This window comes from Pseudophryne corroboree, chromosome 1 (assembly GCF_028390025.1).
Source record: "Pseudophryne corroboree isolate aPseCor3 chromosome 1, aPseCor3.hap2, whole genome shotgun sequence".
Lineage (NCBI taxonomy): Eukaryota > Metazoa > Chordata > Amphibia > Anura > Myobatrachidae > Pseudophryne > Pseudophryne corroboree.
The window spans coordinates 509,842,423-509,858,458 of NC_086444.1; the positions used below are offsets into that span (position 1 = coordinate 509,842,423).

General features: G+C 48.6%; 1 protein-coding gene across 1 annotated transcript in view; it reads right to left on the reverse strand.

Annotated features, from left to right (window-relative positions):
* SMC5 (structural maintenance of chromosomes 5) overlaps positions 1–16,036 on the reverse strand; it is a 403,478-nt gene that overhangs the window by 314,975 nt on the left and 72,467 nt on the right. The window contains exon 5 of the mRNA XM_063913893.1: positions 9,380–9,514. Coding sequence (XP_063769963.1) covers positions 9,380–9,514 — 135 coding nt within the window. The remainder of the gene's footprint in view (positions 1–9,379; positions 9,515–16,036) is intronic.

Genomic DNA, 16,036 nt, shown 5'->3' on the forward strand with positions numbered 1-16,036 from the left:
TAAACCCGATCCACATCCTCCCATGTCTTTTCCCTCTCTTTCTCCTGTGCGCTCTGGAATGCCACATCAAATCAGCAACAAGCTGGCCGCTATCCACGACCTCTTCATCTCCCACCCCGAAACCTGTCTCTGACTCCACCTCCCCTGCTGCCCTCTCCTAAAGGGTCTTCTCCTTCACCCACTCAGTCAGACCTGACGACAGTCAAGGTGGCGGAGAGGCTATCCTCTTCTCCCCGAACTGCATCTTTCGCATCATGCCACCTGAACTCTCCCTCATTTTCCCAACGTTTGAGGCCCACTCTATCTGCCTCTTTTACGCCATTTACCTCCATGTGACAGTCATCCATAGCCCCCTTGGCCGCTCCTCCCCATTGCTTGACAATTTTGCTGACTGGCTTCCCAAATTCCTCTCCTCTGACCTTGCCGCTATCATCAACTGCATGTTTAACGTCCACTAATCTTCTCGCCCTCTCTTCCTCTTTTGCCATTTCTCAATGGACCTCTACCCCAACTCAAAATCTTAGCCACTCCCTTGACCTTGTATTTACCCACCGGTGTGATCCATCTGACTTCTCCAACTCTCCCTTCCCCCTCACTGACCATTTACTCTCTTACACCTCCCCGTGCCCAGACCCACTGCCACCAGATGCAATCTAGGGTCTCTTGATCCCACTATCCTATACTCACTTAATACTCCCTTTCTTGTGTATCCAACATGGCCTGCCCGAACCAGGCGGCCTCCTTCTATAACTCCACCCTCACCTCCGCACTCCGTTCTGCTGCCCTGATTTCCTCTATCCTTCTCCGCCTTTCTAAACCCCAACTCTGGCACTCCAAACTGACCCGGTTCCTGCAAAAATGCTCACGCACTGCAGAACACCTATAGAGGAAACCTCGTTTTCTGGCAGACTTTCTCCATTTCAAGTTTATTTCCTCTTCCTATAGCTCTGCCCTCTCCCTCGCCAAGCAATCCTTTCTCCAATCAATTCTCAGTCTTCCACCTCTTTGATACTTTCAACACTCTCCTTCGCCCACCCCCTCCTCCCCTCCCATCCTCCCTCACTGCCAGTGACTTCGCCTCTCCTCATCCATAATTGATGAGACACAAAATCACCTCCCGTCTCCCCCTTGGCAGCCCCGCCGCCCCCACCATTCCTTCCCTCCAGCCATCCCACCTTATGTTCCTTCCGCCCCACCACAGACAAGGAAGTCTACTCACTCATCTTATCCACTCCCATCTCCAAGTGCCCACTGGACCCCCTCCCCTCTTACCGCCTCCAGTCCTTTAACTCCACTGCCTGCTCCCCCCTTGCTCACCTATTCAACTTATTGCTCTCTACTAACATCTTTCCCTCACCATTTATACAAGCTCTTGTTTCACCTATTCTTAGAAAACCCAACTTTGACCCTTTCTCACTCGCTAGCTACCACTTCATCTCTCTTCTCCCATTCGCCTCCAAACTACTTGAGTGGCTGGTATACAGTCGCCTCACCAGCCACCTCTCTGATAACTCCATTCTTGTGAGGATTCAATCCTCTTGAATTTTGGCTTTCGCCCACTCCGCTGAAACTGCCCTGGTCAAAGTCACCAATGACCTGCTTTCGGCAAAATCCAGGGGTCACTTCTCTCTGCTCATCCTCCTGGACCTCTCTGTTGCCTTTGATCATCCTCTCCTTCTCCGCAGCCTCCAGACCATTCGCCTCTCTAACACTGCCCTTGCCTGGTTCACCTCTTACTTCTCTAATTGCTCCTTCTCTGTGTCTGCATCCAAATCCACCTCACACCCTTACATCCTCCCGTCAGTGTCCCCCCAGGGTTCTGTCCATGGCCCCCTTCCCTTCTCCCTGTACATCTATACACTGTGTGCACTCGTAAGCTCCTTTGGCCTTCAATACCACCTCTGTGCTGATGATATGCAACTATATCTCTACTGACCTCTCCCCACTCTGTTCTCTCTCGGGTCTCCAGCTGCTACTCCGCCATTTCATCCTGGATGTCGAAGCGCTCCCTGAAGCTCTACATGGGGAAAACTGAACTCATCATCTTTCCCCCATCCAGAGTCTAACACCCCCAATAGCTCTATCACTGTTGACAACATCATCATCTCCCCCGTTCCCCAACTCTGCTGCTTGGGAGCGACTCGACTCCTCCCTCTCCTTTGCCCCTCACGTCCAATCTCTGGCTCAAGCCTGACGGTTCCAGTTGTGCAACATCGCTCACATCAGACCGTTTCTCTCCCAGAGTGCGACTAAACTTGTTATCTACTCACTTGTCATCACACATTTAGACTATGGCAACATTCTCCTCACTGGCCACCCACGCTCCCATCTCGCTCCTCACATACAAGGCCCTCTCTAACTCCACTACTCCCTACATCTCCTTACTCATGTCCGTGCATACTACCTGCATCAGCCTATGACTGTCGCCTCGCCTCTACCCCGGTCACTGCATCCTATGCGCGAATCCAAGATTTTGCCTGTGCTGCCATCCTTCACTGGAACCAGCTGCCTCGCTGTATTATTCTTTCCCCAACCTTGCAAAGCATCAAACATGCACTGAAAACCCTTCTCCCAACTCCCTGCCTCATACCTTGGCCATCTCTGCCTCACTGACTTCTTGCAATCAGGGCACATTATGCTTGTTTGCTCCTCATGTCGCCTGTCTTCATGTCTCCCCCTCTACCTACATAGTTAGCTCCTCGGAGCAGGGTCCTCATCCCTCCTATTCTCACAGTACTCTTCTCTCGCATTTTAATTACAGCTCTCTCCTACTCAGCGACCGTCTATACCCACGTCTTTTCTCGCTCGTAACCGTTCATCTCTTCCAACGGCTGGCCGACCCCAATTATGCCTTAGCTTCCGTACAGCTCAGCTGTATTGTGGGGCCAATTGCTACTTGTGCTCTGTTTTAGTTTTATTTACTGCAATGTTAAGTTCTGTATACCACATGTACGGCTCTGCTAACCACTTGTGGCCCCTTATAAATAAGATGTAATAATAATAATAATAATTTTTAATGAAGACTGAAGTAGCAATATCATAAGCTGAAAATTCTAAGTAATGAAGATAGACCTCAATATATATATATATATACACATATACATACGCACACACACATACACACACACTCATATACATACACATATATATATATATGTATATAAAATATACACACGCAAAAAATGTATAGACGTTTATACATATTTTAGCATCACTTATAAATATTAAAGGTCATTATTGTACATAGAGTGTAACGAACCATAGAAGACACAGATATTTAGAGTACAACAGATTCATACAAGAGACACAGATATGTCCTCATACATCTTGCCTCAATGTGCCACATAGAGGGAAAATAAGAATTTACTTACCGATAATTCTATTTCTCATAGTCCGTAGTGGATGCTGGGGACTCCGTAAGGACCATGGGGAATAGCGGCTCCGCAGGAGACTGGGCACATCTAAAGAAAGCTTTAGGACTATCTGGTGTGCACTGGCTCCTCCCCCTATGACCCTCCTCCAAGCCTCAGTTAGGATACTGTGCCCGGACGAGCGTACACAATAAGGAAGGATTTTGAATCCCGGGTAAGACTCATACCAGCCACACCAATCACACCGTATAACCTGTGATCTGAACCCAGTTAACAGCATGATAACAGAGGAGCCTCTGAAAGATGGCTCACAACAATAATAACCCGATTTTTGTAACAATAACTATGTACAAGTATTGCAGACAATCCGCACTTGGGATGGGCGCCCAGCATCCACTACGGACTATGAGAAATAGAATTATCGGTAAGTAAATTCTTATTTTCTCTAACGTCCTAAGTGGATGCTGGGGACTCCGTAAGGACCATGGGGATTATACCAAAGCTCCCAAACGGGCGGGAGAGTGCGGATGACTCTGCAGCACCAAATGAGAGAACTCCAGGTCCTCCTCAGCCAGGATATCAATTTTGTAGAATTTTACAAACGTATTTGCTCCTGACCAAGTAGCTGCTCGGCAAAGTTGTAAAGCCGAGACCCCTCGGGCAGCCGCCCAAGATGAGCCCACCTTCCTTGTGGAGTGGGCATTTACAGATTTTTGGCTGTGGCAGGCCTGCCACAGAATGTGCAAGCTGAATTGTACTACAAATCCAACGAGCAATAGTCTGCTTAGAAGCAGGAGCACCCAGCTTGTTGGGTGCACACAGGATAAACAGCGAGTCAGATTTCCTGACTCCAGCCGTCCTGGAAACATATATTTTCAGGGCACTGACAACGTCTAGCAACTTGGAGGCCTCCAAGTCCCTAGTAGCCGCAGGCACCACCAATAGGTTGGTTCAGGTGAGACGCTGAAACCACCTTGGGGAGAAACTGAGGACGAGTCCTCAATTCCGCCCTGTCCGAATGGAAAATCAGATAAGGGCTTTTTCAGGATAAAGCCGCCAATTCTGACACGCGCCTGGCCCAGGCCAGGGCCAACAGCATGACCACTTTCCATGTGAGATATTTTAACTCCACAGATTTAAGTGGTTCAAACCAATGTGACTTTTGGAACCCAAAACTACATTGAGATCCCAAAGTGCCACTGGAGGCACAAAAGGAGGCTGTATATGCAGTACCCCTTTTACAAACGTCTGAACTTCAGGGACTGAAGCTAGTTCTTTTTGGAAGAAAATTGACAGGGCCGAAATTTGAACCTTAATGGACCCCAATTTCAGGCCCATAGACACTCCTGTTTGCAGGAAATGTAGGAATCGACCCAGTTGAATTTCCTCCGTCGGGCCTTACTGGCCTCGCACCACGCAACATATTTTCGCCAATTGCGGTGATAATGTTTTTGCGGTTACATCCTTCCTGGCTTTGATCAGGATAGGGATGACTTCATCCGGAATGCCTTTTTTCCTTCAGGGGTCGGCGTTCAACCGCCATGCCGTCAAACGCAACCGCGGTAAGTCTTGGAACAGACAGGGTCCTTGCTGGAGCAGGTCCCTTCTTAGAGGTAGAGGCCACGGATCCTCCGTGAGCATCTCTTGAAGTTCCGGTTACCAAGTCCTTCTTGGCCAATCCGGAACCACGAATATAGTGCTTACTCCTCTCCATCTTATCAATCTCAGTACCTTGGGTATGAGAGGCAGAGGAGGGAACACATACCCTGACTGGTACACCCACCGCGTCTACAGCTTATTGCCTGAAGGTCCCTGGACCTGGCGCAATACCTGTCGAGTTTTTAATCATGTGGAAGACTTCTGGGTGAAGTCCCCACTCTCCCGGGTGGAGGTCGTGCTGAGGAAGTCTGCTTCCCAGTTGTCCACTCCCGGAATGAATACTGCTGACAGTGCTATCACATGATTTTCCGCCCAGCGAAGAATCCTTGCAGCTTCTGCCATTGCCCTCCTGCTTCTTGTGCCACCCTGTCTGTTTACGTGGGTGACTGCCGTGATGTTGTCCGACTGGATCAACACCGGCTGACCTTGAAGCAGAGGTCTTGCTAAGCTTAGAGCATTGTAAATGTCCCTTAGCTTCAGGATATTTATGTGAAGTGATGTCTCCAGGCTTGACCATAAGCCCTGGATATTCCTTCCCTGTGTGACTGCTCCCCAGCCTCGCAGGCTGGCATCCGTGGTCACCAGGACCCAGTCCTGAATGCCTAATCTGCGGCCCTCTAGAAGATGAGCACTCTGCAACCACCACAGGAGGGACACCCTTGTCCTTGGTGACAGGGTTATCCGCTGATGCATCTGAAGATGCGATCCGGACCATTTGTCCAGCAGGTCCCACTGGAAAGTTCTTGCGTGGAATCTGCCGAATGGGATTGCTTCGTAGGAAGCCACCATTTTACCCAGAACCCTTGTGCATTGATGCACTGAGACTTGGCTCGGTTTTAGGAGGTTCCTGACTAGCTCGGAGAACTCCCTGGCTTTCTCCTCCGGGAGAAACACCTTTTTCTGGACTGTGTCCAGGATCATCCCTAGGAACAGAAGACACGTCGTCGGAACCAGGTGCGATTTTGGAATATTGAGAATCCAATCGTGCTGCCGCAACACTACCTGAGATAGTGCTACACCGACCTCCAACTGTTCCCTGGATCTTACCCTTATCAGGGAATTGTCCAAGGAAGGGATAACTAAAATTCACTTCCTTCGAAGGAATATCATAATTTCGGCCATTACCTTGGTAAAGACCCGGGGTGCCGTGTACCATCCATACGGCAGCGTCTGAACTGATAGTGACAGTTCTGTACCATAAACCTGAGGTACCCTTGGTGAGAAGGGTAAATTTTGACATGAAGGTAAGCATCCTTGATGTCCCGAGACATCATGTAGTCCCCTTCTTCCAGGTTCGCAATCACTGCTCTGAGTGACTCAATCTTGAATTTGAACCTCTGTACGTAAGTGTTCAAAGATTTTAGATTTAGAATCGGTCTCACCGAGCCGTCCAGCTTCGGTACCACAACAGTGTGGAATAATACCCCGTTCCCTGTTGCAGGAGGGGTATCTTGATTATCACCTGCTGGGAATACAGCTTGTGAATGGCTTCCAAAACTGTCTCCCTGTCAGAAGAAGACATCGGTAAAGCCGACTTTAGGAAACGGCGAGGGGGAGACGTCTCGAATTCTAATTTGTACCCCTGAGATATCACCTGAAGGATCCAGGGGTCTACTTGCGAGTGAGCCCACTGCGCGCTGAAATTCAGTGAGACGAACCCCCCACCGTGCCTGATTCTGCTTGTAAAGCCCCAGCGTATACTGAGGGCTTGGCAGAGGCGGGAGAGGGTTTCTGTTCCTGGGAACTGGCTGATTTCTGCAGCCTTTTTCCTCTCCCTCTGGCTGTCACGGGGCAGAAATGAGGAACCTTTTGCCCGCTTGTCCACGAAAAGACTGCGCCTGATAATACGGCGTCTTCTCATGTTGAGAGGCGACCTGGGGTACAAACGTGGAATTCCCAGCTGTTGCCGTGGCCACCAGGTCTGAAAGACCGACCCCAAATAACTCCTCCCTTAATAAAGCAATACTTCCAAATGCCGTTTGGAATACGCATCACCTGACCACTGACGTGTCCATAACCCTCTACTGGTAGAAATGGACAACGCGCTTAGACTTGATGCCAGTCGGCAAATATTCCGCTGTGCATCACGCATATATAAAAATGCATCTTTTAAATGCTCTATAGGCAAAAATATACTGTCCCTATCTAGGGTATCAATATTTTCAGTCAGGGAATCCGACCACGCCAACCCAGCACTGCACATCCAGGCTGAGGCGATTGCTGGTCGCAGTATAACACCAGTATGTGTGTAAATACCTTTTAGGATACCCTCCTGCTTTCTATCAGCAGGATCCTTAAGGGCGGCCATCTCAGGCGAAGGTAGAGCCCTTACAAGCGTGTGAGCGCTTTATCCCCCCTAGGGGGTGTTTCCCAACGCACCCTAACCTCTGGCGGGAAAGGATATAATGCCAATAACATTTTAGAAATTATCCGTTGTTATCGGGGGAAACCCACGCATCATCACACACCTCATTTAATTTCTCAGATTCAGGAAAACTACAGGTAGTTTTTCCTCACGGAACATAATACCCCTTTTTTTGGTGGTACTCGTATTATCAGAAATGTGTAAAACATTTTTCATTGCCTCAATCATGTAACGTGTGGCCCTACTGGAAGTCACATTCGTCTCTTCACCGTCGACACTGGAGTCAGTATCCGTGTCGGCGTCTATATCTGCCATCTGAGGTAACGGGCGATTTAGAGCCCCTGACGGCCTATGAGACGTCTGGACAGGCACAAGCTGAGTAGCCGGCTGTCTCATGTCAACCACTGTCTTTTATACAGAGCTGACACTGTCACGTAATTCCTTCCAACAGTTCATCCACTCAGGTGTCGACCCCCTAGGGGGTGACATCACTATTACAGGCAATCTGCTCCGTCTCCACATCATTTTTCTCCTCATACATGTCGACACAAAAGTACCGACATACAGCACACACACAGGGAATGCTCTGATAGAGGACAGGACCCCACTAGCCCTTTGGGGACACAGAGGGAGAGTTTGCCAGCACACACCAGAGCGCTATATATATACAGGGATAACCTTATATAAGTGTTTTTCCCCTTATAGCTGCTGTATAGTTAATACTGCGCCCAATTAGTGCCCCCCTCTCTTTTTTTAACCCTTTCTGTAGTGTAGTGACTGCAGGGGAGAGACAGGGAGCTTCCCTCCAACGGAGCTGTGAGGGAAAATGGCGCCAGTGTGCTGAGGAGATAGGCTCCGCCCCTTTTTTGCGGACTTTTCTCCTGCTTTTTTATGGATTCTGGCAGGGGTTAAATGCATCCATATAGCCCAGGAGCTATATGTGATGCATTTTTTTGCCATCCAAGGTGTTTTTATTGCGTCTCAGGGCGCCCCCCCCCCAGCGCCCTGCACCCTCAGTGACCGAAGTGTGAAGTGTGCTGAGAGCAATGGCGCACAGCTGCAGTGCTGTGCGCTACCTTGTTGAAGACAGGACGTCTTCTGCCGACGATTTTCCGGACCTCTTCTGCCTTCTGGCTCTGTAAGGGGGCCGGAGGCGCGGCTCTGGGACCCATCCAAGCTGGGCCTGTGATCGTCCCTCTGGAGCTAATGTCCAGTAGCCTAAGAAGCCCAATCCACTCTGCACGCAGGTGAGTTCGCTTCTTCTCCCCTTAGTCCCTCGATGCAGTGAGCCTGTTGCCAGCAGGTCTCACTGAAAATAAAAAACCTAATCTAAAACTTTCACTAAGAAGCTCAGGAGAGCCCCTAGTGTGCACCCTTCTCGTTCGGGCACAGAGATCTAACTGAGGCTTGGAGGAGGGTCATAGGGGGAGAAGCCAGTGCACACCAAATAGTCCTAAAGCTTTCTTTAGATGTGCCCAGTCTCCTGCGGAGCCGCTATTCCCCATGGTCCTAACGGAGTCCCCAGCATCCACTTAGGACGTTAGAGAAATGCCTGGCATAAGCGAGCAGACAGCTGTTTTGCAACTCTGTTAGCATCAAGCGTCATTTTTGCCGAAAATGCGTCTTATTTGCGATGCAATACAAGTAGGACGCACGTGCAGAGACTCCTGCTTAAAATTATAAGCGGCATGCCTATATCTGCATGTGACTGCGGCTTCATCTGCATACAAAATTGTACATTATAGGGTTTTCTAGGAAAACACTGTAAACGCAGCATTTGGTACGCAGATCCAGTCACACACAAAATATAGGCATGCCATATATCATTTTAATCAGAATAAGCTGCTTTTGCGTCCTAGTCGCATTTTTTTAATAAGATGCATTATCATTGAAAAAGTCGCCACAAAAATAAAAAAAATAAGTGGATTTCTTTAGTCAGCGACTCAAGTAAACAGTTTATTAGCTAAAACAAACTGTACAGTACCTCAAGTTGTTTTTCTTTTTCCCTGCAGTTTTTTAATTCACAATGAAATCTGTACATCTCTGGAGGTCCAATTGACTTCTCTGTTGCTTCAAGCAGCTCAATTTTAGATAATTTGGCAAACTCACCAACTTTATCCTGTAAAATAATATGGCTATTATTACAAAGATGTGTAGTTTGACAAATGATACACAGAATTTGTATTACTGTGAGCCTGTAATTAAACAAAACATTTTAGTAAAAATAAAAGTTACCAATTTCAATACGATCTGACATTTTAGTTATGCATTCAAAACTATTGTGGATCACACTGCATTGTTAACACAGCTTTAGTCTAATGGGCACTACACACCCGGCGATGGGGGAGGGGGGTTAGTGTCACCCGGCTCCATAACCCTGCAAGCTAATATGGACGAGATTGTCCATATCGGCATGCATATAAGCGACCCGGCACCAGCTATGAACGAACACGGGGCCGCGCATCGTTCATCGTTGGTGCCTACACACTGAACGAAATGAACGAGTTCTTGTTCATTAATGAACGAGAACGTTCATATCGTTCAGTTAGATCTTTAAGTGTGTTGGCCTTTAAGGCTGGGTTGACATTTAAAAGCCAAATCAGCTGACCGGGCAACAAATTAGGTAAGCTATAGAAACTTACCAATCGGTTACTCGATATGTCAGGCCAAACATCACAACTGGGCAGGCAAATTTAAATGCCCGCCCAGTTAAATTTGGCGGCTCCTGCACCCACATGCAGATGCACCAATATATCTTTCAGAGATATCTGTATCAGATGTACTGCAGGGCCGACCTGATATGTATGTGAATGACGTCACTCACAGATATATCGGGTGTATACACCCGTCGATCCACTACTAATATATCAATCGTCGCTAGAACGAATGGTATACTGTTCAAGTGTGTACCCACCATAATCGTAAATTTGTGCACAGTATAGGTATAAACCCCATGGCAATAATGTAGGTGGATAAAATAAAGGAAAAATAAGATTTTACTTACCGGTAAATCTATTTCTCGTAGTCCGTAGTGGATGCTGGGGACTCTGTAAGGACCATGGGGAATAGATGGGCTCCGCAGAAGACAGGGCACTTTAAGAAAGAATTTAGACTCTGGTGTGCTCTGGCTCCTCCCTCTATGTCCCTCCTCCAGACCTCAGTTAGAGAAACTGTGCCTGGAAGAGCTGACAGTACAAGGAAAGGATTTTGGAAATCCAGGGCAGGATTCATACCAGCCACACCAATCACACCGTATAACTTGTGATAAACTTACCCAGTCAACAGTATGAACAACAACAGAGCATCAGTTCAACCCTGATGCAACAATAACATAACCCTTATTGCAGCAATAACTATATACAAGTATTGCAGAAGAAGTCCGTACTTGGGATGGGCGCCCAGCATCCACTACGGACTACGAGAAATAGATTTACCGGTAAGTAAAATCTTATTTTCTCTAACGTCCTAGTGGATGCTGGGGACTCCGTAAGGACCATGGGGATTATACCAAAGCTCCCAAACGGGCGGGAGAGTGCGGATGACTCTGCAGCACCGAATGAGCAACCACAAGGTCCTCCTCAGCCAGGGTATCAAACTTGTAGAACTTTGCAAAAGTGTTTGAACCTGACCAAGTAGCCGCTCGGCACAGCTGTAATACCGAGACCCCTCGGGCAGCCGCCCAAGAAGAGCCCACCTTCCTAGTGGAATGGGCCTTAACTGATTTTGGCAGCGGCAATCCAGCCGCAGAATGAGCCTGCTGAATCGTATTACAGATCCAGCGAGCAATAGTTTGCTTTGAAGCAGGAGCACCAAGCTTGTTGGAAGCATACAGGATAAACAAAGATTCTGTTTTCCTGACCCTAGCCGTTCTGGCTACATAAACCTTCAAAGCCCTGACCACATCAAGTAACTCGGAATCCTCCAAGTCAGTAGTAGCCACAGGTCCCACAATAGGTTGGTTTATATGAAAGGATGAAAACACTTTTGGCAGAAATTGTGGACGGGTCCGCAATTCTGCTCTATCCGCATGGAAAACCAGATAGGGGCTTTTATGTGACAAAGCCGCTAATTCTGACACACGCCTAGCCGAAGCCAATGCTAGTAGCATGACCACCTTCCACGTGAGATATTTCAATTCCACCGTTTTGAGTGGTTCAAACCAGTGGGATTTCAGGAAACTCAACACCACGTTAAGATCCCAAGGTGCCACCGGGGGCACAAAAGGGGGCTGAATATGCAGCACTCCCTTCACAAACGTCTGAACTTCAGGTAGAGAAGCCAGCTCTTTTTGAAAGAAAATGGATAGGGCCGAAATCTGGACCTTAATGGAACCCAATTTTAGGCCCAAAGTCACTCCTGACTGTAGGAAGTGAAGGAAACGGCCCAGCTGGAATTCCTCCGTAGGGGCATTCCTGGCCTCACACCAAGCAACATATTTTCGCCATATACGGTGATAATGTTGAGGTGTCACGTCCTTCCTAGCCTTTATCAGCGTAGGAATGACCTCATCTGGAATGCCTTTTTCCGCTAGGATCCGGCGTTCAACCGCCATGCCGTCAAAAGCAGCCGCGGTAATTCTTGGAACAGACAGGGCCCTTGTTGCAACAAGTCCTGTCTTAGAGGAAGAGGCCACGGGTCCTCTGTGAGCATTTCTTGCAGATCTGGATACCAAGTCCTTCTTGGCCAATCCGGAACAATGAGTATTGTTCTCACTCCTCTTTTTCTTATGGGTATGAGAGGAAGAGGAGAAAATACATAGACCGACTGGAACACCCACGGTGTCACCAGTGCGTCCACAGCTATCGCCTGAGGGTCTCATGACCTGGCGCAATACCTCTGTAGCTTTTTGTTGAGGCGGGATGCCATCATGTCCACCTGTGGCAGTTCCCACCGACTTGCAATCTGCGTGAAGACTTCTTGATGAAGTCCCCACTCTCCCGGGTGGAGGTCGTGCCTGCTGAGGAAGTCTGCTTCCCAGTTGTCCACTCCCGGGATGAATACTGCTGACAGTGCGCTTACGTGATTCTCCGCCCAGCGAAGAATTCTGGTGGCTTCTGACTGAATCAGAACCGGTTGGTCGCAAAGCAGGGTCTCCGCTTGACGTAGGGCGTTGTATACGGCCCTTAGTTCCAGGATGTTGATGTGAAGGCAAGTCTCCTGACTTGACCACAGACCTTGGAAATTTCTTCCCTGTGTGACTGCTCCCCACCCTCGGAGGCTTGCATCCGTGGTCACCAGGACCCAGTCCTGAATGCCGAATCTGCGGCCCTCGAGAAGGTGAGCACTCTGCAGCCACCACAGGAGAGACACCCTGGCCCTGGGGGATAGGGTGATTAACCGATGCTTCTGAAGATGTGATCCGGACCACTTGTCCAGTAAGTCCAATTGAAAGGTCCTCGCATGGAACCTGCCTAAGGGAATGGCCTCGTATGATGCCACCATCCTTCCCAGGACTCGAGTGCAGTGATGCACTGACACCTGTTTTGGTTTTAATAGGTTCCTGACCAGTGTTATGAGCTCCTGAGCTCTCTCTATCGGGAGATAAACCCTTTTCTGGTCTGTGTCTAGAATCATGCCTAGGAAAGGCAGATGAGCCGTAGGAACCAACTGCGACTTTGGAATATTTAGAATCCAGCCGTGTTGCCGTTACACTTCCAGAGAAAGTGATACGCTGTTCAGCAACTGCTCTATTGATCTCGCTTTTATGAGGAGATCGTCCAAGTACGGGATAATTGTGACAGCTTGCTTCCGCAGGAGCACCATCATTTCCGCCATTACCTTGGTGAAGATTCTCGGGGCCATGGAGAGACCAAACGGCAACGTCTGAAATTGGTAATGACAATCCTGTACCGCAAATCTGAGGTACGCCTGATGAGGTGGATAAATGGGGACATGAAGGTATGCATCCCTTATGTCCAGAGACACCATAAAATCTCCCCCTTTCAGGCTTGCGATGACCGCTCTTAGCGATTCCATCTTGAACTTGAACCTTTTCAGGTATATGTTCAGGGATTTCAACTTCAATATGGGTCTGACCGAACCGTCCGGTTTCGGGACTACAACATGGTCGAATAATAACCCCCTCCTTGTTGAAGGAGGGGAACCTTGACCACCACCTGTTGAAGATACAATTTGTGAATTGCAGTTAACACTATTTCCCTCTCGTGGGGGGAAGCCGGCAGGGCCGTCGGTGAGGGGGCATCTCCTCAAAGTCCAGCTTGTATCCCTGAGACACAATATCTATTGCCCAGGGATCCAACAGGGAGTGAACCCACTTGTGGCTGAAATTACGAAGCAGTGCCCCTACCGGGCCTAGCTCCGCCTGTGGAGCCCCAGCGACATGCGGTGGATTTTGTAGAGGCCGGGGAGGACTTCTGTTCCTGGGAACTAGCTGTGTTGTGCAGCTTCTTTCCTCTGCCCCTGCCTCTGGCAAGAAAGGATGCACCTCGGACTTTCTTGTTTCTTTGTGATCGAAAGGCTGCATTTGATAATGTCGTGCTTTCCTAGGCTGTGCAGGAATATAAGGCAAAAGTTCAGAATTACCAGCTATAGCTGTGGAGACCAGGTCCGAGATCCCTTCTCCACACAATCCTCAGCCTTCCATATGCCTCTTAAGTCGGCATCACCTGTCCATTGCATATTCTACAGGACACGACAAGCAGAAATCGACATAGCGTTGACTCTAGAACCCAGTAGACTAATGTCCCTTTGGTATATATATATATATATATATATATATATATATATATATATATATATATATATACACATACATACCAGGGTCTCAATCTCTGCTGATAAGGTACCTGTCCACGCTGCTACAGCGCTATAAACCCATGCCGACACAATCGCCGGTCTGAGTAGTGTACCAGAATGTGCACGCTATCTGCAGGATCCCTGAGGATAGCTGTTAAGTCAGGGCTACCTTTTGGGCAAACGTGACACCCTAGGGGAAGATTCCCATCGTATCCTGGTCCTAGTAGGGAAAGGATACTCCCTGAGAATTCTTTGTGGGAAACTGCAGTCTCTTGTCTGGAGATTCCCGCTCTTTTTCATCATGAGAGGAGGGAAATTTACCTCAGCTTTCTTCCCCTTAAACATGTGTACCCTTGTGTCAGGGACAGATGAGCCATCAGTGATATGCAAATCATTTTTTATTACAATATTCATATATTGAATACTTTCCTGCCATTTTGGCTGTAACTTTGCATTATCGTAGTCGACACTGGAGTCAGACTCCGTGTCGATATCAGTGTCTATTATTTTGGATAGTGAGCATTGAGAGACTCTGAAGGTCTCTGCGACATAGGGACAGACATGGGTAGATTCCCTGTCTGTTCTCTAATCTTTTGTGCAATAAATTCACCTTAGCACTTAATTACACATATCCAAACAGGTTTCGGCGTTGTCGACGGAGACACCCCTCACACACACATTTGCTCCATCTCCTCCTTAGGGGAGCCTTTTACCTCAGACATGTCGACACACACGTACCGACACACCACACACTCAGGGAATGATCATCTGAAGACAATTCCCCCACAAGGCCCTTTGGAGAGACAGAGAGAGAGTATGCCAGCACACACCCCAGCGCTATTAACCCAGGAATAACAGTAATTTAATGTTAACCCAGTAGCTGCTGTTTATATTGATTTTTGCTAATTGTGTGCCCCCCCCCTCTCTTTTTACCCTCTTCTACCGTGTATCTGCAGGGGAGAGGCTAGGGAGCTTCCTCTCAGCGGTGCTGTGGAGAAAAAACATGGCGCTGGTGAGTGCTGAGGAAGAAGCCCCGCCCCCTCGACGGCGGGCTTCTGTCCCGCTTAAATATACATTTTCTTGGCGGGGGCTCATACATATATACAGTGCCCAACTGTATATATGTGTACTTTTGCCAAAAGAGGTCCATATGCTGCCCAGGGCGCCCCCCCCCTGCGCCCTGCACCCTTACAGTGACCGGAGTATGTGAGGTGTGTTTGGAGCAATGGCGCACAGCTGCAGTGCTGTGCGTTACCTCATGTGAAGAACGGAGACTTCTGCCGCCGATTTCGAAGTCTTCTTGCTTCTCATACTCACCCGGCTTCTGTCTTCCGGCTCTGCGAGGGGGACGGCGGCGCGGCTCTGGGATCGGACGACGAGGGTGAGATCCTGTGTACGATCCCTCTGGAGCTAATGGTGTCCAGTAGCCTAAGAAGCAGGACCTAGCTTCAGACAGTAGGGCTGCTTCTATCCCCTCAGTCCCACGATGCAGGGAGTCTGTTGCCAGAAGAGCTCCCTGAAAATAAAAAAACCTAACAAAATACTTTCTTACAGCAAGCTCAGGAGAGCTCACTGAACAGCACCCAGCTCGTCCGGGCACAGATTCAAACTGGAGGAGGGACATAGAGGGAGGAGCCAGAGCACACCAGAATCTAAATTCTTTCTTAAAGTGCCCATGTCTCCTGCGGAGCCCGTCTATTCCCCATGGTCCTTACGGAGTCCCCAGCATCCACTAGGACGTTAGAGAAAAGTAAATATACTTCTCTCTCTGTGTTATTTCACCTCTATTAACGGCACGTATCCGCTTTTTGGGGTTTAAGGTTGCCCCCGTATCTAAGTCCCGGGCTGCTTCTGTGTTTTGCGCTTGAGTCTTGCTCAGTTATAT